This window comes from Coturnix japonica, chromosome 14 (genome assembly GCF_001577835.2).
Source record: "Coturnix japonica isolate 7356 chromosome 14, Coturnix japonica 2.1, whole genome shotgun sequence".
NCBI classification, from domain to species: domain Eukaryota; kingdom Metazoa; phylum Chordata; class Aves; order Galliformes; family Phasianidae; genus Coturnix; species Coturnix japonica.
Window position 1 is genome coordinate 3,889,004 of NC_029529.1, and position 26,974 is coordinate 3,915,977.

Below are 26,974 nucleotides of genomic sequence, written 5' to 3' on the forward strand. Positions count from 1 at the left end.
CCTGGCATCCACCATGCAATTATGGGAGAGTGGGAGAGCTGAGAGAAAGGCAAATGCAAAAAGCAGGGGTGAGGGTTAACTTGAGCAGCATTGAGGGCTGCACAGCTGGGGCAATCCAACTGCTCTGCAGCTGAGAAACTTCAAGCTCCAACCAGTGCTGTCACAATGCGTAATGGACTCTGCACCTTTGCCTTTCCAGAGAGGTACCAGTATGCTCAGGAAAGATTGAATGTTTTTGTGTCTTGTTGGGATGAAGGATGGAAAGTGAGATCCGTTTTGCTGCAGCTAATATCCAGCAGACCCTTGTGTGCACCACAGTGTGTAATTTCCCCATAAGGTGCTGCGCCTGACTGCAAAGGGCTGGCATATAGCAGAGTTTTATAGCACTAAAGGAAGCAAATTACTTAGTTCTGGTCTCAGTTAAACAAGTAATTACAATAAGCTAATAGTTCTGGTGCTACAGCTAGAAAAATTCCTAACCTCTCTCTACTTTCTTCTGTCGGTGCCTTGATTGCAGGCTATCAGATTGCATATCGACTGGCCAGCAGCAGCCCCAACAAGTTCACAACAGTGGAGGTGGGCTCCACAGTCCGGCAGTTCACTGCTACTGACCTCACCCCTGAGTCAGCCTACATCTTCCGGACATCTGCCAAGACCCGGCAGGGCTGGGGGGAGCCTCTGGAAGCCACAGTGATCACAACAGAGAAAAGAGGTAATGCTTGCAGCCATGGGTTGGGGTGCTTTCCATTCCATGCCTCTGAGTCTGTGCTGCATTCATAGGAATTTTAATTGCAGGCTGCAGCTTGTACACCTCCTGCTTCTCACGCCGTAACCCTGCCCTAAACCATAGCAACGTCATGATTTTGGAAACCTGGTGAGGAAGGCAGGCTTTTATGAGAGGCAGTTCTTCTAAGCAGACAGGCTGTTGGGGATTGATTTTTCCATCAGATGCAGTATTGGCCATATGCAGCCTCCTTCTGCAGTCCAAGCTTTTTCTTTTTTTTTTCTCATCTCTCTCATTTTCTGGAAGGGTTGTAATCTTAAGAATGTAAGTGATGGATGAATTGCACTGATTAGGGAACACAAAACAAGAGCTGGAGATCTTGCAGAGTTTCTTAACGGGGCTCCTCTGTTGCATCGAAGTCCTGACCCAATGTGTTAGCAATTCCTCTGGCCAGTCATTGCTGTATACTTAAGCAGAATGTTTGTATCTGGATTGTCTTGGATTTTTCTACTTCTGGCATCAGGCATAAAACTGTTGTTCACAGCCTGCATCCTCAAACAAATTCTGTTCTGTAGGGAGCCTGCTTAAGAAAGCAAGAGCTCGTATGTACTCGAATGAGTGTAGGTGCTTAGATACCAAAAGTATAAAAACGTAAAAGATATATACAAGTTATTAAAGTATCTGGTCTGCATCACTGCATGTTTCCAAGGCTTTGGGTCAGTTCTCCAGTCTTAGAAGTGATCTCCAAACACATTTTCTGTTTGTGCATGAACACAAATTTCTCTTTCGGAGCCCAAAGAGGACATGTTAGCAACAAACAGGAGTGTAGAATTTCCTTAGGTCTTGCACCAGATGCCATGTTCCAGTGCAAAGCACTCATTACTTGGACTCTTGAGCTGACAGTTAAAGCTACCAGGCAATGGTGCCAGCATCACTCCCTTCTGCATCACTGCGTTCTGTGCTATGTGCCACTCTGACCCAAGTTGCTGCCTTTGTATTCATCTTCAGGACAGTGCTTTAAATAATATTTAGTTTTTGAAACAGTGATTACCAAGTGGTCTCTCATTTTAAATCTACACTTTACCAAATCATTTCATGCTAGAGCAAGGATCTCCCTTGCTATTAGCTCGCATCTCCCTTAATACTTACCTACAATATTGTAGGCATTGCCCTGATTTTCAGCCACCAACTTGGAAGACCAGTGGGGTGCGTTTCTACCTTTGTCCTGTGTGTTTGGTACTAAAATTCCCACCAGCACAGCTCTCCAGGTCATGTCCAGCCTTCCCAGTGCATAACAGTGCAGTCCTCAGAGAAAGAATCTCTGGAGCACAAAAAGTGCCTCTACTAAAGATGCTGTCTATCAAGCAGATTTATCAGCTCAAGGTTTCTTCCACCCCTGTCTCATTGTTGTCAAAGTGGAAGTTTAAAGTCCAGCGTGTGCAAAAATAAAAAACACCACCATGCCCAATAAAAGTAAACACTTAAAGCTCAGAGCCTCTCCTTTTCAATAAGATGTGCTCAGATTTCCCAGGCTGTTGCTGGGTACACAATGGCTCAAGGCAGAACTCCCAGCTCCACTGCAGGAACAACGATCCCTTGCTGCTATCAGTGCTTTAGGGTTATCTTGAATAGGCAAGTCTTGACATAAAGTGAACTCTTTCTCTTTTTGATGGATGGCTCTACTGTTGTCTGTGTGTGTGTGCTATGGAACTGAGTCCCAAGGCATTGAGAGTTAACTGTGGTGATCCCGTACGTAAAGTATAGAGAGAAGAATATACAATCTTATATCAACACCATTGGTATTCTGGGCTGACAAAGGAATGTATCCAGTGCAGCTATTCTGGTAACAAGTAAATAAACAAACAAGCCTGGAACTTGTATGCATAACAATAAATATTCTAGAGCAAGAAGATATTTACTTTCCATTCATAAAAGTGCATTTAGTGTCCTTATTGTCCTTGATACTGAGGTAAGCAGGCATAAAAATTCTATTGAAAATCACTAAAATTGGTCCCTCATTCATGTCCTTTAATTCCCCAGGTACTGCCAATAGGTATCTTTGCATTTTGCAGTGATTCCTCTGATTTACAGATCCCAAGCTGTATGGCAGCTGCATTCTCCAGAGCTGCTTCTGTAGTGCTTTGGGTCTACAGAATGGAACAATACCCTTCAGAATAGTCAGCACCAGGAATCCAGGCAGAGTGGAGCCACAAGATGTAAATGTAGCAAGAAATTAAACGGACTCCATTGAGTCATATGGCCCATCCTTACATTCCTGCACAAACAGCTCACCTGAGCATTTGCTCGTGGCTAAACTCCCATAAATAAACTCTTCACACTAATGGCTTTGTACGTACAGTCAGGAAGTATATCTTGCAACACAGGAGATTTTAAGATCTCCCGTTGGCAGCAGAAGGAAACCCAATCACTGGAGACCAACGGCAAGATCTGACCTGCCCAAAACTGCACACTGCTTAAAGCTTATCAGCAGTATTAAATCCCCACATGACACTCTCTTCCTCTGATAAAATAACCCCAAATACCTGTCTCGGCCTGTCAGTGTGAGGCGTTGACCTTTTGCATTGTGCTCTGGATCTCAGGCTGCTGGCACTGAGGAATTCCTGCAGCTAATAGCTTACAGATCTTTTGGCACTGATGTCAGCAAGAGCATGCTGCAGAGAGATGCCAAAACATACAGGAAACATTCTGGGGGATGGCAGGGAAACAAAGCTCTCGCCGTACAGAGCTGGGAGGAATCATGCAGTCAGGGGTGTGCTTGTATGGAAACGAGTGCTGATGAAGTTGAATTGAATTGCTTCTCAAAAGCAAGTCACTGTGGTGTCTCCAATCAATTTCTGCTTTATTACATGCCACACATTTTAATCAGAATCAATAATCTTCATGATAAACAATTAAACAATTATTCCTCACTCTATAGAGTTTCTCTATTGAAATCAATGGAGTGCAGAGCCACAGTGATGGGAAAGGGGATCTATATGGAAGCAGTAGGGCTGGCATGCTCACACCTGCATTGCCATTCCCTGCCTTATCTGAAAGGTGTGCTGTTAATTGCTCTGGAAAGATCTCCTTCAGCATTGGCACTGCCTGGTTTGACATTGCAGGTTCAAGGGCAGTGAGTAGGAAGGGAAGCAGAGGGGATGTCTGTAAGAACATTGAGGAGGTACTCGAACTCCAGCCCTGCCTCGTCCCCAAAGTGTGGTGGGAAGCAGCAGCAGCAGGAATTGCTGATGGTCCCTGATCCTTGCCAGAGATTTGGTGCAGGAGTTTGGGATGGGCCATAAGTTGTGCACTTGAATGCTGCCACACACCAGCCTGTTCCAGCCCATTCCATTCACTTCCTCATGCCCTGACAAGGGAGCAGCTGGTGGAAGAGAATGCCATGTAGCACGTGGCACGCAGCACACAGTCCCCTGGTACCCAGCAGAAAGCAGGGGTTAAAAAGTGAACCAGTTTACAGGCAAATTCTGCCAAGGAGCAGTTGCAGCTGGAAGCACACCTGGGTTTCATTAAAGACTTCTCTGGTTTGCTTGGCTGATGATCCTAACAGTTCTTCTCAACCTGCCAGGTTAAGATCCTTGCAAGCTTGAAATCTGCTGGTAGAAGGGTGTAGGTTCAGTGATGACCTTTTACACGGGAAGGTAAGAATCAGTTTTACTGCTCTTCTTTGCAGCAGAAGGTAAAGGAATGGAGATGGCTTTTATACTTCATGGGACAAATCCAAAAGTTCAATCTCCTGTGGCATTACCGCTGTGAAAATCCAATTATTCTGTCGCGTTTTATATTAACTTGAATAGCCTCTCAAGGCAGTAATGCACTATGTTTCAATTGCAGAGCGCCCAGCCCCTCCTCAGCAGCTGACCACCCCCCAGTCCGACGTGTCATCACGGAGCCTACAGTTGCATTGGGTCCCTGGAAGTGATGGATCGTCACCCATACGATATTTTACAGTCCAAGTGCGAGAGCTGCCCAATGGAGACTGGCAAACCTACTCCTCTTCCATCAGCCACGAGGCAACGTCCTGCATTATTGAGAGGTACCGTATGATCCCAGCCTAGCATAGAAATTCCCACACTTTCCACTTAGGGCAGATAGGAAGCCAAAGCAAACATCACTCAGGCTCAGTCTTCCAGGGGGAGGCAGGTTAAGGGAGCGTCACTGATTCCATTTTGGAGCTGCTGTTACGAACAGCAGTTGAGAGATCCACAGAAGGTCATGCAATAAATCTAATGACAGCTGAATTGCAATGCATCTTTCTGAGGCCCTTCCTGAAGGCTCTGCATGGAAGATAACACTACTCAGGCTAAACCAAATGTAACTACAGAGTACTCTGTGAAACACAGCTAGTGAAAAATCCTTTCAGTAGTGGCTGATGCTAAAATCCACTCTCGGTGCTGCATTGCAATTATCTCTGTATAAGCTTTTCCAGATGAAATAAGAAACATTTTTATCTGTACTTTCAACACCGAAGTTTGTAGATAGCATCAGAATTTCTAAACTTTGTTATTCAGACTTCATTATCTCCTCAGCAATGCTGTTGTAATTAAAGTCCTTGTAACATCCACAAAAGCAATTGAATGTCTATGAGGAGGTCCTTGTTTTGCTGTCCATTTACTCTATTGACCAGCTAGTACAAATCAGATTATCTCTAAAAGGCCATGAGCTTTTGCAGAATATACTATTCAAGGCATTCGGATTCAGATTTCTCTGCTCTGTTATAAAAACATCAGTGGCTGTGACATATGGCTGCTCTCTGCTCATGTGCCAAAAGATACGGATACATTGGGATCGTTTGGTCTGACTGTGCAGAAAAAAAAAAAAGAAAACTTGACAATTGTATTATAAACATAAACCTGATTCATTAACCCTGCAAGTATTATATCCTCCCTGAATTATACCCAGTATTTTTCCAGTCAGAACCTCTAAAATCAAGGAGACCAGCCAAGTCCTTTAGGCTTAATGTTGGCATTACTGAGAAGATTTCTATTTCCAGAAAGATGATCCAAGTTATTGAAGTTGCTGTCCATAAGTAACGGTGTCCTAATAGGGTGACACTGCTGAAAGTGTTCCTCTCCCCCTATGGCTAAAAGCATTTTCCCCTGAATGTCCAGGAAAGTGCTCTGTTTGTGATGCTAGAGTACTGCCCATCAGAATGCATTATCCCTCGATATTTAATCATTCCTTACAAGTAGCTTTACTTGGGTTGTAGTCAATGTTACATCTGCCAGCTGGTGGCTAGACACTTCCAATTAATCAGATAAATCCCCCATAACTTACAGCTCTGCATTTCTAGTCTCTGCCTGTGAACTAAAGGCAGCCTCCCCCGCACAGCCCTGCCAAGCCACACCAGAAGGATCTCTGCTAAGGTTATGTCAGCTGGAAATCACTCTTTGCATATCTTAAAGCGCTGCATCGATAAAAAGAGCTGCAGGGAACCTGTTGTTACTGACTTTATTAAATAATCCAGGTAATAACATTAATTTAGGATTCAGGAGGAATAGAATGCACTGATCATACAGCATGCTCCAGAGGATTAGTCAGAAGGCAGTGGTGTGTATTCTGGAGCCTGCTGTATCCTGACTCACCGCTGGCCTGGCCACATCACCAACCTCCTCCATGCCTGTCCTCTTGCTCTGTGCAGCAGGGATGTTTGGAGGATATCTCTGACAAAGCTTCTGCTTTGCCATGAAAGCGTTTTTGCATCCCTATGCAGCACGGCAGTCAGAGGTTGCTCTATGGGCTGCACCTCTCTGGCTGTTTTTTTGGATTCAGCTCTGAGTTTTAGAACCTTAGATGGTTGGGTGGGAAGGGGTCTTAAAGATCAGAGAATTCCCGAATGGTTGGGGTGGAAAGGACCTCATAGCCCCACAACCCCACCCCTGTGTGGGCTGACTGTCCCACATCAGGCTGCCCAGGGCCCATCCACAGCCTCAGGCACCTCCAAGGATGGGCTACCCACAGCTCTGGGCAGCAGTTCCAGCACCTCACCACCCTCTGACTAAATCATTTCCTTCCTCACATCTGATCTAAATAAATCGCCCCTTTTCTAGTTTTAAACAATTCCCCCTTGTTCTATCAATCTAAGAGGATGCTGATGGCAGTGAAGGTGCAAACAGCACCACTTCATGGTGAACTCTGGGCAAGCTGCAAAGAAAAGGTGATGTTGGGAAGAGAAGCCGCTCCAATGGCTTCTTTTGCCCTCTGTAGAGGTAGAGGCTCATTAGGAAGCAGTTTATTTCAGCCCTTGGCCTCACTTTTCCATCCCGCAGCTTGAACCCGTTCACATCTTACAAGCTGCGTGTGAAAGCAACTAACGACATCGGGGACAGCGACTTCAGTGCCGAGACAGAGGCGGTGACAACACTGCAGGATGGTGAGCATGGGGTGGGGATACTGCCATGGGATGGGGATACTGCCATGGGATGGGCTCTCAGATGTGCCCCTGGATCCATTGCAATATGTTTTCTGCTGTGACCAGAGTAAAAACCTAATGTCAAGTGCGGGTTTGTTCCTAGGAGATTGATAACAGGTAGTAACGAGATAGGGTTGAATTAATAGCAGGCAGCCTTAAGTGTCCTGCTGTGCACTCTGAATGAATCATACTTTCAGGAGTCTCCAAATGGAATTAAACTCCGTTTGATTGGCTTCCAAACTCTGCACTAACCATTATCTTTGCAGAAATTGAATAATTTACAAGAGATCATTAAAAATAAATGTAGTACCATGCATACATTTGAAGAAGTTTCTTCAATTGTTTTCACTCACAACCCACATCAGTCTGCAATACGACAAAATTGCTGAGGTATAAGTAAGAAAGAGCACCAGGCTCCTGGAAACATGAGCATTTAATCCTGCAGATCAGGACTAATAAACTGTGAATGACATTGACAAGGCTTTTATTTTTAGCCTTAGAGATCAGCTTCTAATTCCTTGATTGTAGAAAGGCACTGCTTGAATGCAAAAGTAGCTCCGATGTCTTGAATGGGACTACCAGAGGGAAAGAGAACTCTGCAAATTGTGACAAAGGATCCGTATTTACCCTTGGACTGGGAAATGGGGTAATACTGGGATACACGTATATATACAGTGCTCAGAATTAGTGTTTAATACAGCACAAGGAGTGACCGGTGGTTCAGAGATATGAAAATAGGAAAGAATTACACCAAAGAATGTTTAAAGAATGTGATCTTCAAATTATGAGGCCAGAGGAGCAGAGCTCAGAGTATCCTGGTTTAAACAAGACCCTGCATTGTGCTTGAAGAAAAGGTGTGCCTAGCAGCCTCTTAAAGGCATCCCAGCTCTCCAGCTTCCCAAACAATAGGTGCTGTATGGTGCAGGCTGTAACCTGTACTGTTGAGGCAATACTGACTCAATGTTTTGGAATTTAAAATTTCATTTTCAGTTCTCTTTGAATTTAGCTACAGTGAATCCAGAGTTGTGCTTGGCCTCCTCACAATGCAAGAGGGAAACCCTGTGAAAGCTTCTCACCTCCTTAACAAACTGTGAACATTTATTCTGCTGAGCAAACCTGGAGCTGCCACCAGAGCATTGCACTGCAGAGGGCTGTCAGCTCCTGATAAGCATTCCCTTCTTTGTACTTGAGCTGCTGGAGAGTGTGCAGATGTCTTACAGGCCATAAGCACAGGAATGGGTTAATCCATGGTAAATCAAGTTGTCCTGATTGAAATAATCTGTGAATACATGACAGACTCCCAAAAGCAGGGGGCTTGCCCCAGCTGTGTCACAAATGCCATGGAAAATTTGGGAGCAATTTGCTCACACTTTGCAGCACACATTCAGCTGGTTTAACTTCCTGGTGAATTTGTATCCTACTGCTTATGAGCGGCTGCCATTAGCTTTCTCCAAGTTTATGCCCTGAGCTTTTCTCACATTCCTCCTCAAGTTGCCAAGGCCACAGAGCAGGAGTGGGTGAGAAGCTGCTGGCTTCTGCTTGGGTTGCAACTTTCAGATGGCTGGCACTGCTTTTGAGACCCACCACATAGAAACTGGGATGGAAGATTTTGGTGAATGAACTTCCCGTTTCTCTCCTGTTGTCTAACTTTGGTTTGGTTACTTCTTTTCCTCTTTCAGTTCCAGATGAGCCCCCTGGTTCTGTTCTGGTCACTCCCCACACCACTTCATCTGTCCTTGTGCAGTGGCAGGTAGGTAAAGTACAAAAGTGTGATGTTTCTCATTGGCATTGACTTGTTGGCCTTTGTGGTTTTTTCTGAGTTGGAGGGAGCATAGTAAAGTTGAAGGACTGCTGTTACTTCCTTGTTTTCCTGATCTGCACATTTATTTTAGTGATAGAATTTTCTGGTTGTTGCCTTTGCTTTGTACCCCACAAGGGAAAGCTTGAGAGGGAACAGTTCCTGCCAAGATGACTGAGTTTACAGCTTGTACAGATTCACCTGTCCTCTTATTGATATCAATAGAGGTGCATCTTTACACTGAGAGCATTTACCGGTGTGTAACATTGGCAGAGATCAGGTAATCAAAAGCTCAGTTGTTCGCATTGCGCATTGCCTCCTTCAGCTGGCGAAGTAATCAGAGGTGTATGCTGTGCCCGAGATCCTGCTCATACCTTTGAGGAGCTCCACATGCTCTTTTGAGGGCTAAAAAAACTAAGATTTCTTCAGAGAAAAGAAAAGCAAGTTTCAGCTTCTGTAATATCTCTTGAGTTGGATATGAAAGTATTCGTGCCGAGTCTGCATTATATACACACATTTCCTGAGCCTTCCTTTATCTTCCCATCCAAAACTGGCCTCCTGGGATATGCTGGAACATTTTGTGACCCACTGCCTGAGGCTTCTTTTTGTGGAGTAAGCATTAAGAGAGAGAACCCAGTGGGGTACTGCACGTTAACCATAACCTGCTCTGGAAAGCCTCTGCCCACCCTGCTCCCGAGACGATGTCCCATGCACACAGTAAAGATAGCTTTGGACAGATTGTATTATAGTGAAAAATGTGCCTAACGTGTTTACAGTACAGATGGGGCTCCTTGCATGTTGGAAAAAAATATATGTATGAGGGTCTGTTCATTGCTATGCAGCAGCATTTTAAAAATATGCCTGGCTGTACTGCGGGGGTTGCTGGCCCAAGTTCATGCAGCTTAACGCTACATAGCATCCTTGCTTACAGCATGTTGAGCAAATAGAAGACATGCTGAACTCCTTACCAAAGGAGTTGTGGAGAGAAATAAATCCATTGCCCCACCTCCAAATAAAGCCCACAGTGAAGGAAAAGGTATCGGGAAGGGCAATAAGGAGGATGAGAGGCATGGAGTACCATGGAAATAAACGTTCCCCCAATTGACTGATTATTGGTGTGTAGTTAATGTGAAATAGGTGGTTGTTTAGGTAATTGGATGCTTTTTATTTCATGAAAATGAAATGGGGTTGTTGTGCCAGAGCCATCTCAAGGGAGTTGTGGGCGATTATATGTCATTACTACATGTATATTAATAGATCCTGGTAATTCAGCCGCGTTGTATTTTTCAAATAAACAAAAATCTTCAAGTCCCACAATAGCCTCCAATTAAGAAGTTGTTTCACAGCAGTGTTTAAGAAATAATGTAAACTGAAAACAGCAGTCAAGCTAAATGGGAGAGTAGATTTCCAAGCAAAGCTAAATTTTTAACTTTGAGCCATGTTAATAATTCACGGAACAAACTCCAGATGCACTATCTGTGCTTTCAGCTGCTTGGTCCAATCAGTCCATTATTTTTAAATTTAAAGTAGGGGGGAAATAAGTAATTTCCATTGAGGTCTGCTCTATCAATAATGCAAGGTTATTTCAAACGTTCTGGAGGATGTTATAGTTAATATCGGGATTGTGTATGTTCTGCTTCTGCCATAGAGACAGCAATTATTCAAACTTACGTTGTTTCCTTTCTTCTTCCAAGAGCACAAAACTGTTTCTCTTACTCGTGTACGATGTTATGGGCTGCCACTCATAATCATTTTACCTGTTTCAGCAGATCCCTCAGGCCTCCATACAAAACCCTAAATAATCCATTACATCAAAAGCAGTGTTCTGTCCTCAAGAGACAGATAGGAAGGGGGAGACCTGACCTTTTAGTAGAGTACCCTTTTCAGGAAAGAAGCATCGTTTCTATGGCAAGGAGAAAGACAGATTTCAAGCCGTTTCTTTTCTGAGCTTTCCTCCTAAATTTAGAGAGGGAAAATGGAGAATCACATGGAAGTGTAAGAAAACAACTCTCACTATCAACCCATTGGTGTTACACCACAGTGAGGAAAGAAGGTCTGTCTGTTAGCAGCTGTGTGGCAGAGGAAGGAGGAACAGCTTCAGTAGTGTTTTCCTTTTAAGACGCTGTAAGATTTCCACTTCCAACTTTTGTGGGGTCTTTTTTAATTAAAAAGAAAAACAGTGCTGCATAAGATTGTAATAAATAATATCTCATCTGCATCCCGCAGGGAATATTTTCAGCCATAGAAAAAGCTGTCAGTTCCAAGGTCTGCTTGTTTAGTCTCTTATTAAGGGATCTGGCCTGTGGATAGAAAAGGCTGAGAGTAGTAAAGCACTGGAACAGGCTGCCCAGGGAGGCTGTGGGTGCCCCATCCCTAGAGGTGTTCAAGGCCAAGTTGGATGGGGCATTGGGCAGCCTGGTCTAGAATTAAATGAGGTTGTTGATGGCCCTGCATGCAGCAGGGGGTTGTAGCCTCATGATCCTTGAGGTCACTTCCAATCCAAACCCATCTATGATTCTGTGATTCTGTGACAAGAGGTTGATTTATTTACTTTGTAGAATGGGGTCTGAGAGAGAATATAGTTGCTCTTTTTAAAATACAGCCCAAGAGTAAAAACCCCACAAAGAAAAGAACAATGTAACCCAAAAGGCAATATTAGCAGAGGATCAAATGATTATAGACTCACTATGAATTATTTAGATGAGAAATTAAGTGAAGGTTTCTAACCACCCGAGTAGTGGAGTAGCTTTCCAAAGAAATACTGGGAAGCGAGAAAAATAGTTCTTTTCTACTGAAGCTTTCACTGTGAAAAGGGCTTTGAGTTGTTTTCATAGGGCCCAACTTGAAGGTTCTCAATTTCACAACCTTGTGTTCCTAGGTCAGTCTGTAATGCTAAACAATAGTGAAAGGCGGCCAAAGCTTGTGCAAAGGATGGAGTGCTATAATGAGCATGAAACACAATGATGAAGGAGGGCAAGCAAAGCAAGGCGCTTGGTATTTTCAGATTGCCTTCAGCAGGTTTCAGGCAGGACAACTGCAGAAGAAGCAGCTTCTTCCAGGAGCAGTTTCTGCTTCTTTTCTTTGTAGCCTGGTGGTTTTCCTAAACTCTGGATCACATGCTTTTCTTTTTTGGCTCCCCTGAACTTCAGTCTTTCTACTTAATTCTTTAGTCCTTACCAAAAGAAAAACCTTTTACACGCAATAAGCCAGGACCACCCTCTTTCTTTCTTCTTTTACAAGGAGGCAGTGGAAGATTCTTGACATTTCAGGAAGCAGAGTCAGGTTATTACCAAATATCTGCCTCCTTTCTTGTAAAAAACTATGCTTCTTACTCTCTTCATTAGAATTACATGTGGTGTTCCCATATGCTGTAACGGGGTATCACACTAGTGGTTAATTTTTTAATGATGGACTGAAGATTTCTGCAGTAAAGTTCTCCAAACTGCTAGGAATCTTCCTGGATTAAAGGCAAGGTCATCATTAAAATCCTTTTCATTTATCCTTTCAGCCCCTTAAGTTTCAGTACAAGAATCTTTAGAAGATAAATGGCTCAGGGCATCTTTTCTTCTCCACAGTTCGTAGCCTGCATTAGATTCATGAAAGTCATTTTTTCCCAAACATGAATAATCCCTTTGCTTGTCTTTATTGAAGTAAGCCATTCAGACAGAAAATTCCTTTCAGTGTTCTGATTGCATGTCTGTAACTGAAGGAAGATGTGAAGGGCTGCTGAAGAATCCTCTGGATGTCTTTGAGCATCTGGTGGCACGTTGCAAAGGAACAAAGCATATATTTGGGCCAGCTCGGTGCCATACATCCTCTACTGCTCCAAGCTGCTATGGAGGAGAGCTGGGTTTTCCCATGGGCCTCAACCAATGCAGCACACCAGAGTTCATCGTGCTGTGTTTCCTCTCTCTGAAGCCTCTCTGACAGCTGTTTTCATCATCCTAACGAATCGCAGAATGGTTCGTTACTTTTCAGATGGCTCTTGGTTACTTTAAAGGTAAACGTTGTTAAACGAAGAGTGCTCTGTGAACATCCATCCACTAAGGACATTGTCTGTGACAAAGTAATTTACTTTTGTCATCTCCAAAGTGAAACACTGGTTTTCTGTGTTGGTGACCATCAATGTGCATTCAGTAATCTGTTATTTACGTTCTGTAAACCAGACATTTCTGCTTGTTACCATGCACATCCTAATGAAAACATTCTTCATGTGAACTTTTTTCAGCCACCCAAAGCAGAGAGTCTGAACGGGCTGCTGTTGGGGTACCGGATCTACTACCGGGAGCTGGATTATGACGCCGGGTCTGCAACCGAATCCAAAGCTGTCAAGAACCCCTCAGCCTTAAGAGCTGAGCTCACACGTAAGCCTGTGTTTTGGATGCTTATCATATCCCTGGATGTCTTTATGCCAGATTCTCTGTGCACTCGTACCTGTGTAAAGAACGCACCATTATGCCCAAAGTGCTGGAGGTGATTTTGATTTCACCCAGTCAAGGTGAAGATGCTGGAAAATGCTAATAACCTCTGTCTGATCAGCATCTCTTATAACGGTGCACTCTAATCTATGCCAGTGTGCTTGAATCGATGTTCTGTCCTCCACGTCCCCTCTGATTTCCTGCTTTCTGCTGTCTCCACGATTACCCCTGTAGACATTTTCTGCCATCAGACAAAAAGCAGAGAGACTTCATTTTCCTCAGCGTGCTATTTTCTAATAGTTTTTATAATTGACATTTTGTTTTTGCAGTAGGGGAAAGCAGCTGAGGAGAAATCTTAAATAGCACTTGTAAAATTTTGAAGTGCTTGTCCTTATTTTGGAAGAAAATAGCAAAAATGAGCAAGAAGGTGCGTGCTTGCTGTGGTGGTTGCTGGGATTATTTTTTTTTGAAGGAAGGTGGAGAGGGAAGGGAATAATAGAACAAAAGTGAAAAGGGCTTAGACAAAGAGTAGAAAGGAAATCAGAAGAACAGGCAGAATAAGGTGATGGGAGGTAAAGATGTGAGTGCTCAGTAACCCTACAGATACGGCCCAGCAATGAGAGGTGCTCACAGCAGGACTGACTTTAGTCCTGTTTGATGTCAGTGGAATAATTCAGAGTAAGACAAGAATCTGTGAGCAGCAGAATATGCCTAAGACTACTTTAATGTCTTACATCATCTCCTATGTTTCTGTCAACCCATAAACGTGGTATCTACAGAAGCAAGAATGATTTTTGTGTGAATGTGGGAAAGGTGAATGTATTAAATGTAGCATCAACATCCATCTGTGACTCCATTTACATTGTCAGACCTGAATGAGGGCTCTGGGAGCACAGAGGTTAAACCAGAGCAGGCATGTGCAGCTCCTCCAGGTGCAGGCATGCACAGGGTTGTTTTTCCAGGCAAAAGCTGAATGATGAGCTGTGTATCTCATCATAAAGTAATGACTTTGGATGCTCTCTAGTCTTTTAAGCCAGGAAGCTTGTAATACCTACTGGTTTCCTCTCTTCCCTCTTCTTGCTGGCCCTGCAGCAATGCTGCTAATAGCTGTATAGTAGAAAACACCTTGCTCTGCTTCTCCAGGGAGACAAGAGGGGGAAAAAAGGGTTGGAGACAAGTATTATAAAAGAAATATCCCTCTTTCCCCTCATAATATGACAATTCTCACCTTAGTGCACCCTCGTTCCTCACTGACCTGCAGTTTTACACTGCTTAGCATACTGTTGTGGTTCATTCACAGCAGGAATGTTGAATACTGTAAGTGAAACTGTGGGAAATCTAACATTCATTTAAAGAAACAGGTCCTCTCCTACTCTAAGTGTTTGCTCTTTGTGGCCCATTTTCCAAATCTTTACCCTGCAGCTCTCCATGTTTCAAATTTTGCATGTTGAGACATAAGAATGCTACACGGTGCTTAGTTTCTCCCCTAGAAACTGTTTCCTTTGCACTCATTTATTCTGTTTAATCTAAGAGTCAGAACATTTTTGTGTTATATGTTTGTGTGATTCTCTGTTTGAGGAGGAAATGAAAAAACCCATGTGAGTGAGATGCTTTTGATGTGTTACAAGAGTGATGTGGTTTTATTGCCCTTCGAGGTATAGTCCTAAAGCTCAAACTGTGTATGTATGTGCTGCATCATTTGCCTCTGTCTCTGCTGTACATCATTTGCAATAACTGTTTCCTTGCACTGTAACAAGCTTTCTGCTTTGCTTACTCTGAATAGCCCAAAGCAGCTTCAAGACAGTGAACAGCAGCTCAGCATTAACGACGTATGAATTAACACGTAAGTGCACATTGCCTTTAGATGAGACTCTTTGTAATGGTTCAAAATACAATATAGGCAAACTCCTCCGGTTGTCCTTGATGGATCTGGCAGAAATCATCACAAATTAATTATTCTGGTTTCCGGAGTTCCTTTTTCTTTAAGCCTTTGCTTTCTTTACATCAATAGACATTGATGATGCAAGTAGGTAGTGGCTGTAAAATTGTGGCTGCTGGGAAGGTAAAACATTGTTGACTGTAACAATCCAGCATTGCTGATGCTAAATGAATTTTGATTTGCTTTCTACGTATTTTGCAGTCCATCTGAGTTTAGCAGCATCACATCATTAGCCCTACGATTCAAGCATTGCAGTGCTCAAGCATTCCTTAGAGTATGAGGCCAGTTTAGAGAGGGCCCAATGAATTTATATGCATCTCCAGAGGTGTTTTCAATTGGAAATGAATAAAATAGCATTCGACAGAGTTAAAAGGCAAGTTGCTTTGTGGTGATGATGGTTCACTAGATAGGTTTTGCCCAAGGCTTTTGAGTCACAGATTGTGCTGGGCTAAAAAAAAATAGAAGCCCTATCCCCACTGAAACTTGCATGCATGAACTCTCATATGTTCCATTTTCTTCCACATGCAGTTAACACTAAAATCTCCCTTGTGGCTTTTCATGGCAGCAATTAAACTTTCTCTATGCCAGCTGCCTAGTACTGAAATTCTAATCAAGAGCTATATATCTTACATTATTTTTTTTTATGTATTAATGGACTGGCAAAAAGTTAGTGATGTATTGGATATCATTTACACTTTACCCAAGAGTAGGAAACGAGGCTGAACTCTGAGTCAGACATAGGAGCAAGGCACTTGTAAATATTTCCATGGAAGTAAAACGTGAAGAACCAGCATGATTAGACTTATTGAACCTCACCAAACCGATAGCATTCTGTCAGCCTCAGAGAGTACGGTGCAATGTGATTCATAGATAACAGAGAAAATTATTGGCAAAGGGAGAAATTTGTACCCCTGGCCATGCATGTCTTAATCAATTCTCAACTCATTTAAATACAGCAATTTATATCATTGATCTCTTTCTTACTTTAATTTCACTGTTAAATATTTTAAATGATAAATACTTCTGTTAGGATTGATTCTTCCATCAAAAAGCAAAACCCAAAACTGCTCAGCTGCTGCCTTCCCAGTGACACTGACATGGTTCTACTCCATCCCCATTTGCATCTATTAATTGCCCTCATACCATTGGGTTTTCTTGCCTTTTCACATGCTGCTTTTTTTCTCCTACCTCATCTGTAAGAGTAATTTCTATGTCAGCAGAGAAATTGGTTCTGTGATGGTCAGATGGAGCCCAGGCTTCAAATTCTCCTTTCTCTTTGTGACTGATGCTTAAACTATATTCACTCTGAGGGAGAAATATATGCATGCAGTACTTTGAATGGGACTACAACTTCCCAACAGTCTCAACCCACACAGCTGCCAGATGACCCCTGGATGGAAGTCACTGGGGTTAGGCAAAGGCTTGAAGCCATGTGTTCATTCCTACCAGTAGAGATCAAAATGAGGCCACATGTTCAGCACTCGAAGTCCCATCTTTTCCCTGTCATCAGGAATGGCCCAGAGATATTCCCCTGGCTAGTTAATCATCAGGGGTAATTCTTCTTACTGGAGCAACACAGTGAAAATACTGGAAAATTCTGTCATCTCATAGCAAATATCTTTCATAATTGTGCACTCCCTGCTGTGATTAATGTGTTAAGGAAGGATGGAAGAAGATACTGCACCGTTGCACTGTTCTAACGCAGTATTACATGGGAGAGGTGTGGTGATGGAGAAGTGATGGAGACTAAGGTCAATACTGTAATACACTATAAATAATAATATATAATTTACATTTTCAGAGTTGAAGAAATACAAGAGATATGAAGTGTTAATGACAGCATATAATGTCATTGGTGAGAGCCCTACCAGCACGCCAGTGGAAGTGTTTGTGGGTGAAGCAGGTAGGTAAAACAGATTTATGTACTTTTTTACTGTCAACAAGTTCTATTATACTCCAGATATCGGGAAAGACTTGATCATTATCACTATCAGTTTTCTGTAACATCCTCTCCTGGAATAGGTTGGAACCAATAGCTTCTTGCCTTTTCGAATCCAGTTGGTCTACAGGAATAAGGGAAGAAGGTGCATTTGAAAAAAAAAAAGGAGACAATCCTTTTTGGACTTGCAGGAAGATGACTGTTCATACCAGATATGCTTGAGGGGAAAATTGACTCAAGTTAAAGAAGTAAAAAGTAGAGCATAGGAAAGCCACAAGGGAAAAGAAACAAAACTACAAAACAAAGGAAGCTGGTTCTTTTATTTTATCGTTGTCTGTATAGAGGCATTGCCTGTGCACCACATCTTGCTGTATTTTTATACTCTTGAAGTCAAGAAGACATTCTGTCCAGTTTAATGCTAGCTCTGGAGCTGCAGGTGAAGGTTACTCTCGAGAACATGCAGACTTCTACCTCTGCATCAGCCTCTGCAGAAGCTGTGGTACAGTGTCACTACTCATGCTGCCACTTATTATGGATGTGGTGCATGAATTCAGGCTGTATTTATGAAGTGTAACTTGCCAATCGATTTTAAGCCCTTCCACTGGAAGGCCAGAGGCAGACATCAGGACAAGAGAGTTAACTAGGCACTGCTCTGAATGCTTTATAAAACGAGTGATTTGGCGGAGCAGAGATAACCTGCAGCTGAGCCTGTTCCTCTTAGAGGCTCCAGTGGAGCAGTGGTGGACTGGAATAGCTGATGTCTTCCTCTGAGCCCGGTGGCGATGCGGGATTTACGGTGACCCCAGCTGGAGAGAGGCTGGCACTGAAATGGCTGTTAGTTATGGTATCAATTTCTGCAGCAGCATCTTTTGAAGCTTAGAACAAGAATAGGCAACACGCTCCCTCCTGTTGCTCAGTCTGCTGCTGGGAACAGATCTGATTGCACTTTTGTTCTTCTGTCTCAAGGCTAAGATGTAAAAGTTAGCAAACTCAGTGCTAATGCAATTTATTGTCATTCACTGAAGAATCTGTTGCTCAAAACTAACTAAAGCCCGCTTTTTTATTATTTTTCTTAATACTGCTTAACCTTTGCATTTCAAATAGCACATAGCAGTCAGTCTCTTGCTTGGAAAACGTCATAAATTAATCAGGGCAGTGTGGTTCTGGAGACGGCTGCCAATACGTACATGTTTTCTAGTTTGCTCCTGCTCCAATATCTTTCTGTAACTGCAGCAAAGGAAGCCCCGAGTGGAGCCAACTGTATCTGACTTCAGAATAGATTTTTGTTTCAGAACAAAATATCTCCCTGCTGCAAACCAGGCCAACAACTGCATTTCTACACTTATATAGAACATGTAAGATCAGCTGGGGAAAAGAAGGAGGTGCTGGTGTATCATGTATGTTAACCACACAGCACATTGTCTTCATTGCAGCTTAGACACTGAACAGGGCAATGGAGGAGGCCAAACTTGGGATGAAATCAGGCTGCCCAGGGAGTGGTGGGGTCACCATCCCTGGAGGTGTTCAGGGACTGCTGAGATACAGCACTGACAGACATGGTTTTATGTCATGATGGGGACAGGTCAACAGTTGGACTTCGGTGGTCTCAGAGATCATTTCCAACCTTAATTATTCTAAGGCTTTCTTGCACAGGCAGGGCTGGTGTTTCTGGGGCTGTAGCGTGACTCACTGTGGTTTTTAGAGTTCCTGGCTCTACCTCTGGTTAGGGACAATCTGGGTTCATGCAGTAGAAGTGATGAACATAGGATCTTCCTGCAGATTTTCACACTTGTAGTGTGAAGTTATTATGCTTTGTTATATAACTGCCTCTTCCACCTCCGGAGCTGGCTGTGATTTATACTGTGAGCAAAGTGATTGGAGCTGGTGCTGCAATTTAGGTTTTAAATTGATTTGTGACACTTTTGAGTTGAAGTGTGCTGTGGAAATGCAAGTTTTTGTTGTTATTGTTTGTGTGATGTTCTTACCCATGGTAGAGTTGGATAAGTATCAAGCTGGAGAAAAATGGGTCCACTTAGCTTTGATGATGGGACACCCATGTAAATAGTAGAGAAAACCTTGGCAGTAAACAAAATCCACTGAAAACATGAGCATAGAACTGAACACAAAGTGACTGAAGCAGACCAGTCCCCAGACTGAAGGTTAATTTATGGCTGAGTACTGCTCAATGGTGCTTCGATGTGTTGTAAGTGTCTCAGTAATTCTAGTAGGTGTAAGATGATTCCTTGCAGTTGTAAAAAGGAATATACAGCACACATCTTTGTGGGAATGTGGTGGTTTTTAGGTAAAAGCTTTAGGTAACATTTCAGGGGAAATACCCATTTCTGTGCATTCTGCCATGTTTTGCACAGCATGAAGTATCCAGAAATGATAATGATGGTTGGTGCCAGGTGGGATGGGAGCAGCAAACAGCCCAGCCAGATAAACAGTGCAGGAGGATGGGCATCCCAAACCCTTCCTTTGCTCTTGTGCTCTCCCCTCTGAGACTTGAAAATGTTCCTATCATTGTATCTGGAGTTTTACAATGCAAACTCAAGTGGGCAATGAGTTGTACCCAAAGCAGCATCCCAAGTGTTCAGCTCTCATGGGTTTGGGCCAAGGGCAAGTAGAGATTCCTGGCCCAAGTAACAGGTTTAAGATGCCAGGTGATGTAAGGGGATGGATGCAGGCAGGTTTGGGTTTGGCCTGGTTGATATTTTTTGCAGTAGGTGGAGCAAAACGTTTTTCTTGTTGCACCAGTTTTGTCCCATCCACTGAAACAGCCCAGCAGAGGCTTCATGTCTGGATGTTTGCAAACCTCTCTGATGTGGAGAATAAACCATCCCTGTGCTGCACTAATGGGTCTGAGTGGAGCCAGCGCTTCCCTCACCTGCCTTCAGCCCCTGCATCCCTCTCCTACGTGGAGGAGATCCATGGAACGCTGCCTATTTAGATCTGGCTGCAGCTCTGCCCTGCTCATTAGGGAACCATGTGCATCTCCTGACAAACAGAAAGAAAAGAAAAATATAATTGAAAGCTGCCACTTGCAGCAATGAGAAGGGATCTGCAGCCCCTCAGCAAGCCCCCTTCTCGCCTGGTTAATTCATTGAGCAGTTCAGCTGTCAGGGACTCCGGCTTTGATTGGGAAGGCAGAAAGAAGCTACGCTGATCATCATCCCGGCCCTAAATGCAGCTGCTACCAGAGGTGCTGTTCTGCTTGACTGAAATTAAGGCTCTGTTAGAGCAGCCCCTACATCAAGAGCATTATTCTACCGGGTCACTGTCACTGTCTGATTGTGCTGTGGGCTCTGGAGTTCAGGGCAGTCCACCACCTGCATTTTAATTAAACAGAAAGCACAGGTTTGGGGCAGGCATGCTTCACCTAATTTGGGCTGGTGAATAAAATGGAAGGCGGCAATACAAATCCTGTGCTAACGAGCCTGCAGCCTCCAGTGCTTCTCTCATATACTGCAAAGCTGTTCTGGATGAAAAATAATGGAATTCATAATTTCTTCCAGCAGCTGCTGCTGGAGGAGAGTGTATGTGCATAGAGAGGGGGGTAGCAGAAGAAGTGAAGTGCTCTGAAAGACGCTTGCCTTTAAATAGGTTGTAAGTCCATTTGTCTGAAGAGGGAGTGATGTGTGTCATTATAACTGATGGTGGCATTGGTGACCTTCAGAATTCACAGGAACTGATGAGGCTGGTTTGTTGTTGTTGTTGTTCTCTATAATAATGGTCTCTGAGAGCCCATTCTGCAAAGGGAAGAGGAAGGAGCAAAACACTGGCAGACAGAGATCCACTCCTTAGAAGTCCTCCACTGAAAAGCTGCTGTGGTTGCCAACATCATCTTTCAGGAAAGCAGGTTTCAAGCCCATCTCGCTTTCATCAGAGTGAAACCTCAGCTTAGAAGGGAGCAGGGCTGGGACAGGGAGTTGACCGCTTCTTTTCTCTTATCCTCTTCAAAACCTTGAATTTACCCCTTGTTGCAAAGCTCACAGAGGCCAAAGAGAATATTCCTCTTCTTGCTGTCATGGCAATTATTTCCATCTGCCCTCCTGCCTGCAGCTCCACAGCTGTTCCTGGAGCTCCCAAAGTTTGTTTTATGCAGCCACACCTGGAGCAAGGAGCTCAGCACTGTAGTTACAGCAAGGGGTGCACTTAGAGCTGCCAGTGTTTTACAGTCAAAGAGCAGAAACTATCTTGAAAGCTCAAAGACCGAAAGTAGTGATTTTGAACTGGGGAAGAGAAGAAAAAATAGGAGCCATGCTAAGGAGAGGCAAGACTCACAGGGAAGCAAAGACCAACATCCTTTTGTGAGCTGCTTCTAGCAAAGAGCTTGTGTCGCTTCCAACTTGGTTGTTAGTGTTTAGGCAGTGCCTCTGTCTCTCCTGCTAATGCTGGAGAAAGTTGTTGGAACAAGGCTGCTTTGTCCTTCAGTGTTTCTGTCTCTTCCAGCAGGTGTTGTGTGCTCGCATTAAGTATAACCTATGCAGCCTCACCTCCCTGTCATAGTTTGCTTTGTGGAGAAGGGAGACACTCAGCACTACCTCAGGCCCCCCTTTCCTATAGCATGGAACTGTTTCTCCTTCTCTGCCTTGAATGGAGCTGAGAAGATGCTGCACAGAGGAGTCCCCCGTGCCTCCTTGTTAACAACCTACAAGAGGAATGACAGCATTTCTACACATTCAAGCTGGCAGCCTCAATCAGACTGCTGTGGCCCTTTGGCTGTTTTCTCCTATCTGTCTGGGACACGCACGCCCTGTCCCTCCATAGCTGGCTGTGCCTATGCAGATAGCTGTGCAACGCTGCTGGCACGGCTGGAAGAGCTGGGTGAGCATTTCCATCCCAGCCCCCACTGGAGGAGGGCAGGGAAGGATTGTTGTGGCCATTTCACACTGCAGTAGTCTAAAACCTGTCAGCCTAGGGACAGCATCTTCCCTTGATAAACAAAAGGGGAGGGAGGAAGCCAAGGGAAACTAGTACAATAAATCACTGGCTTCATTTTCTCCACTTTAAATAAAGGGGTTGACCTCCTGTGCCATTTTAACAGCATCACAGTGGTTGATTCTTCAAAACATCAGCAAAAGGCCACTTTTGGGGGATGGCTGGCTGTTTCAAACATAGATTTTTTTATCCTTTACTTCAACGTAAAGAATCTGCTGAGCTGCTGCAATAGGCAGGAATGCCCTGCTCTGGGCATGATGCTGGGTTTTCATCCTGTCCCCGGGGCCTTGCTCCTTAAGACATGAATTCTCTCCACTGAGCTTGAAGTTAAAGATCTGGTCAAGTTCACCAAATTATGCTCAAAATAGGCAGAGTAAAATCAGAGCAGAGCAAGGAAGGAAAACTATAGGAAGATGGTGGAGTGAATATAAAATGAAGAGACTTTTCCCACTCCAAACTGGAAATAAACCTGTTTTCAGCTTCTCTTGCACCACTGTAAGCCATTATGGCTATATCCCATGTATCTCAATAGCACTCCCTTTCAGAGAGCCACTGAGTAGCTCACATCACTGTTTCAAGGTGGATTTTAAACTCCAGACTCGCTCTATACATGGTTTCCATGTGGGGCTTGATTGCAGCAAGTCCAGCGTGGATTTGCTGTTCCCATCAATTCAGCTCCACTGGTGGTAATAGCAGTATAGATAGCACTCAGTCGCATTATCTAATCCTGCAGGGCTATGACAGAACAGTAAAAAATAACAAACTAAAGTGTGCCTACATTAGAGCATTAGTCGTTGCTTGTTACTGGTGGAGCTGCACTGCTGGGGAATTATGGATATGAATTTTCTGGATAAACCTGAGCTCCCTTTCCTACTCCAAGTGGCTATTTTCAAAGGGTAATTTTAAGTTCTTAGTTTGTTTATAGATGAGCACAATGGTTTTGTAATTAAACTTCCAGATTTGGTAACTTAGCTCAGTAGCTGATCTTATGATGGTAAAACAGAAAGTAATCGTGCCAGTGTGAGTCTGTGGAAGAAGTGTCCTTAATGTCAACATGTCAAAAAGACATCCCTGCAGCTCTCTGGAGACTGAAATCTAATGTCAAGGCAGAAGGAAGCAAAGTCTAAGTGAGAGCCGTAGTGCTGTCAAAGCAAGTTATTCTGCCATGGAGGAAAAGGAATTTTAAGAGAATGCATTGGAAAGCAGTGTCCAGATTGAGACATAGATTTGATGGGCTTATCTGACATCTTTAATTCTCCGTTGACTATCCAGAAGCTCCCTAAAATGATTTGCAATGTTTTCATGCTGCAAGTAAAAGCTGAATGTGCGCCTCATTAACAGCTCATTAAGTTGTTAATATTGGTCATAAGCAGCCTTTGGTACAACACAATGCTTTATACAGTGCATCAGCTCCTGCTTAGCTCGGGTTTAATTGCCTCTTTTTATCACATCTCGATTTAGGAAAGATGTTTCCGTCCAAGCAAAAATAAAATCAGATGTTGATCATCTGAGCTTCCTTACCTCTTCCATTGCTCTTACTGCTGTGGGTGGTGTAGGACTGCCATTGTCTTGCGATGTTTTGCTCAAATGATGAACTTTTGTCTCAAACCCCAACAGTTTCCTGTCGATTTCCAACACTGACCATAGCCTGAGACAGACAGCTATCTATTCTCGGCTTCACCATCTGGACTCTCGCCTTTGTTCTGCAGTTGGTGCAAGCAGCAGTGGGAGTGGTAGGACAAATGGGCGGCTGGCGGTTCTGCTGCAGTGTTCCATGGCCCGTGAAGAGCTTGGTGCAGGGGCATCCCTGCACAGAGGGCAGGGGGATGGAAAGCCTGATCGTGTATGCAAAGCCTGACTGCGCTAGCAGCAGAGCTACCCCATTAAAAGCAAAGAAATTAACCTTCCTTTCAAAAACATGAGCCATCAGTAGTAAAGTAAAATGGACCATAAATCGCCCTGGTAAGGAAGTGGGGAAGCCCCAGGTTGGTAACTCACATTCAAGCAGACACAGGCTGGAGTATTTTTTTTGACTAAAGGATATTTGCTGCCAAGTCTGTGCTCCTTCTAATTGCACAGTCCTGCTCTGCTTGTTTTTCTTCATCCTGGGATATGTGAGCAAAATGTCATGGGCTTTCTGTACAGGTCTCAGATCTCACAGTGTTGCCTTCTCTGCAGAGCTTTGCTGTGAAGCCAGCTGTGGAGAAACACGGTTGGTTTTCTTTTCTGACATCTGTTTGCTGTACCCGTCATCAATCATGGCACTGGAGGTGTTTCAGGTTGCCTGTTGTGGATGAAAAGCATAAAAAGTTGCAATTTTTAGTATGAATTAGCAGTAATTCTAAAACACGATGGCCACAGCGATCCAGACATTGGCAGGATGTCAGTGATACAGGATAGGCAGCAGAAATGAATTCACAGGCTCTATAACTGCAAAATGAGCAAGGAGAAAACTTTCACTCTGAAGTGTAGATGTAAATATAGACTCTCATTCCCTGCAGGGTATCCATGGGGTTCCCTGAGCACTGCAATCTGTAATCCTAAATTAAACTCTCATGGGGGTCAACTGCCCAACTTACTTCAAAATCGGCAGTGAGAGGTTATCTCAGTGGCAGATCTCACCTGCTTAGACTGACTTTTTGTGGTACAGTTTGTAACATTTGGGCTAAGAAAACCTGGTGAAGATTCACCCTAATTATTGGATACGCTCTCTTGACTTCAGTGGGGGATAAGAAGCTGCTGGTGCTTATTAGGCTTCAGTAGGTCTTGCTGTTAGTGAACATTAAGTGGGTGCTTTTGTCTGCTGCCATGAACTATGCTATGATATTAACGTGTGGGATTAATAAGTTATAATGAGGGGAATGTACCTGAAAACGGAGGGGGGTGGCTCTTGGGAATCAGGGGGCCCAGGGAGACGATCTGAAGCAGGTAATGTTGCCCCTCCCATGGACAGGCTTCTAGAGAGAACTGAGAGCAGTACTTGCTCATGCAGTGCTGCTCTCACTCCTGCTGCAGGTGGGAGGGGAACTGGGCTGCTATCAAACACTTCAGCTCTTCACCACCTCATGTGTACTCCTGGGAGTGAGTCCTGCACTCATCAGAGCTGATGCCTTACACTAAGTTAACTCCACTAGCTTTGGAGCTATCCCTGATTTACCTTGTAAGGGAGAAGGGATTTCAGCTGTAGGTTTACACCTGTATGTTTCTTTGTGCATCCCCAGTGCAAACTCTCCCTGCTTTTGCTCACAGGTCTGTCCCTGCTGCCTGTGTGTGAGCGTATCCATGTTGATTCAGAAGAAATACAGAACAAAAGCCTGTTTTATTATTTTCCCCTCCCTGCTTTAACCACCTGTATGCCCTTTCCAAAAGCAGTCTTTACAGTTTTGTAAGAGCTTTACTTCTGGGTCAGGTGTTCTCAGTCTCATGATGGATAATCTCAGTATGCAATGTGATAGCCTATTTTAGGCTTTTATTAGGTAAGTAGAACTGCAGCCTTCAGGTTCAAAATATGTAACTTTTGTTTACAGGTTCTATTTCACAGTGCTGCTTGGTGACATCCACCGTGGTTTAGGTATTGTAATTTGAACACACTAACTTATTTACATCAGCTTGTGTCTGCCCCAGGAACATCCTGGATTGCACATGGCTTGTTTGGAAAGCTGATCTCCATGTTAAAAGATTGGTAATCACAGCACCGGTGTTTTCACCACTGCTGGAAGAGATGGTGAAGGAGAGGATGAGAATTACTTCTGCTTGATTCACTTGCCAGTTTATAAAGGTTCTTCATGAATAAGTCATATCCATAGAGAATTCCTCAGAACATGATTGCCTCCTTGGTTTGAAAAAATGGCATTGGCAGATAACCTCCTCAAGTCTGGGTCCACGAGTACCCATTTCTAGTCCTTGTTTCATTTCAATGTGTTTTTTTTTCCCATACGTGTGGTGAATGTGATCTCTCCCCCTTTAGCCACCTGCATCCCTCTGTGTACACCTCCAGAAGGTGAGATTACACCTAGATAATACTGGAAAGCTTCCCAGCACTAAGCAGAGAAGCTGGGCATGTTACCATTGGGTACCATTTCAATAGCATCTGCTTTTATTTACAGTTTTTCGTGACCTTAATACCCTTAAAAATGTGATGCTGTGTCTGTCCCCTCTTATTCACCGAGGTACGTTTGTCTGTTCGTCTTTCATTTTGGCTACAATGAGACTCCCCTTTCCATCAGTTTTCACCAGGGTGAGAGAGTTGTTTTTTAAGGTTGGTCTTATATCAGCTAGTCCACCGTACACTAGAAAGTGTTCCCATTTCCCTGACTCTGATCTACGCAATCTTGTAAATCAACATGTCATTCCACACCCTAAAGAAAGGGTCACTCCCTACTGGAGTGATTCCCTCCCATAGAGTCTGGTAACAGGCAGAGTGCTGGCTTTTGGTGCCTGGGTATAAGAGATACAGTGACAGCAAACGGGGCTGTGCTGGAGCATTAGGGGTGTCAGTATGCATGCTTTTGAATGTGGATCTGCCCATCTTACTGCTTCTGAAATACATCTGAGCAGCCCCGCAACGTGCAGCCCTTGGGGGGAAAAAAATGTGTGTACTTTCATCATAAAATGCAGCCTTGCTTAAAACAGCCAGAAATTGGTGGGAAACATCTTTTACATTCTAAATATAGCTTGTACTGCCTTGTCACAGCGGAAAGCAGCTTCAGTTGCTGTTTTTGAAGCACAATTAACTAATTGTTATTGAGCTAATCAGCATAGCTCACACAGCATTCCTGATGGCAC

At 43.8% G+C, this 26,974-nt stretch overlaps 1 protein-coding gene across 3 annotated transcripts in view; it reads left to right on the forward strand.

Annotated features, from left to right (window-relative positions):
* Nucleotides 1-26,974, forward strand: part of SDK1 (sidekick cell adhesion molecule 1) — a 360,897-nt gene that overhangs the window by 298,115 nt on the left and 35,808 nt on the right. For 2 of the 3 annotated variants that reach the window (XM_015876860.2, XM_015876862.2), the window contains 7 exons: nucleotides 518-712; nucleotides 4,577-4,778; nucleotides 7,012-7,115; nucleotides 8,834-8,904; nucleotides 13,181-13,316; nucleotides 15,154-15,213; nucleotides 17,111-17,212. In XM_015876860.2, coding sequence (XP_015732346.1) covers nucleotides 518-712; nucleotides 4,577-4,778; nucleotides 7,012-7,115; nucleotides 8,834-8,904; nucleotides 13,181-13,316; nucleotides 15,154-15,213; nucleotides 17,111-17,212 — 870 coding nt within the window. The remainder of the gene's footprint in view (nucleotides 1-517; nucleotides 713-4,576; nucleotides 4,779-7,011; nucleotides 7,116-8,833; nucleotides 8,905-13,180; nucleotides 13,317-15,153; nucleotides 15,214-17,110; nucleotides 17,213-26,974) is intronic. The other variant, XM_015876861.2, reaches the window with a different exon arrangement.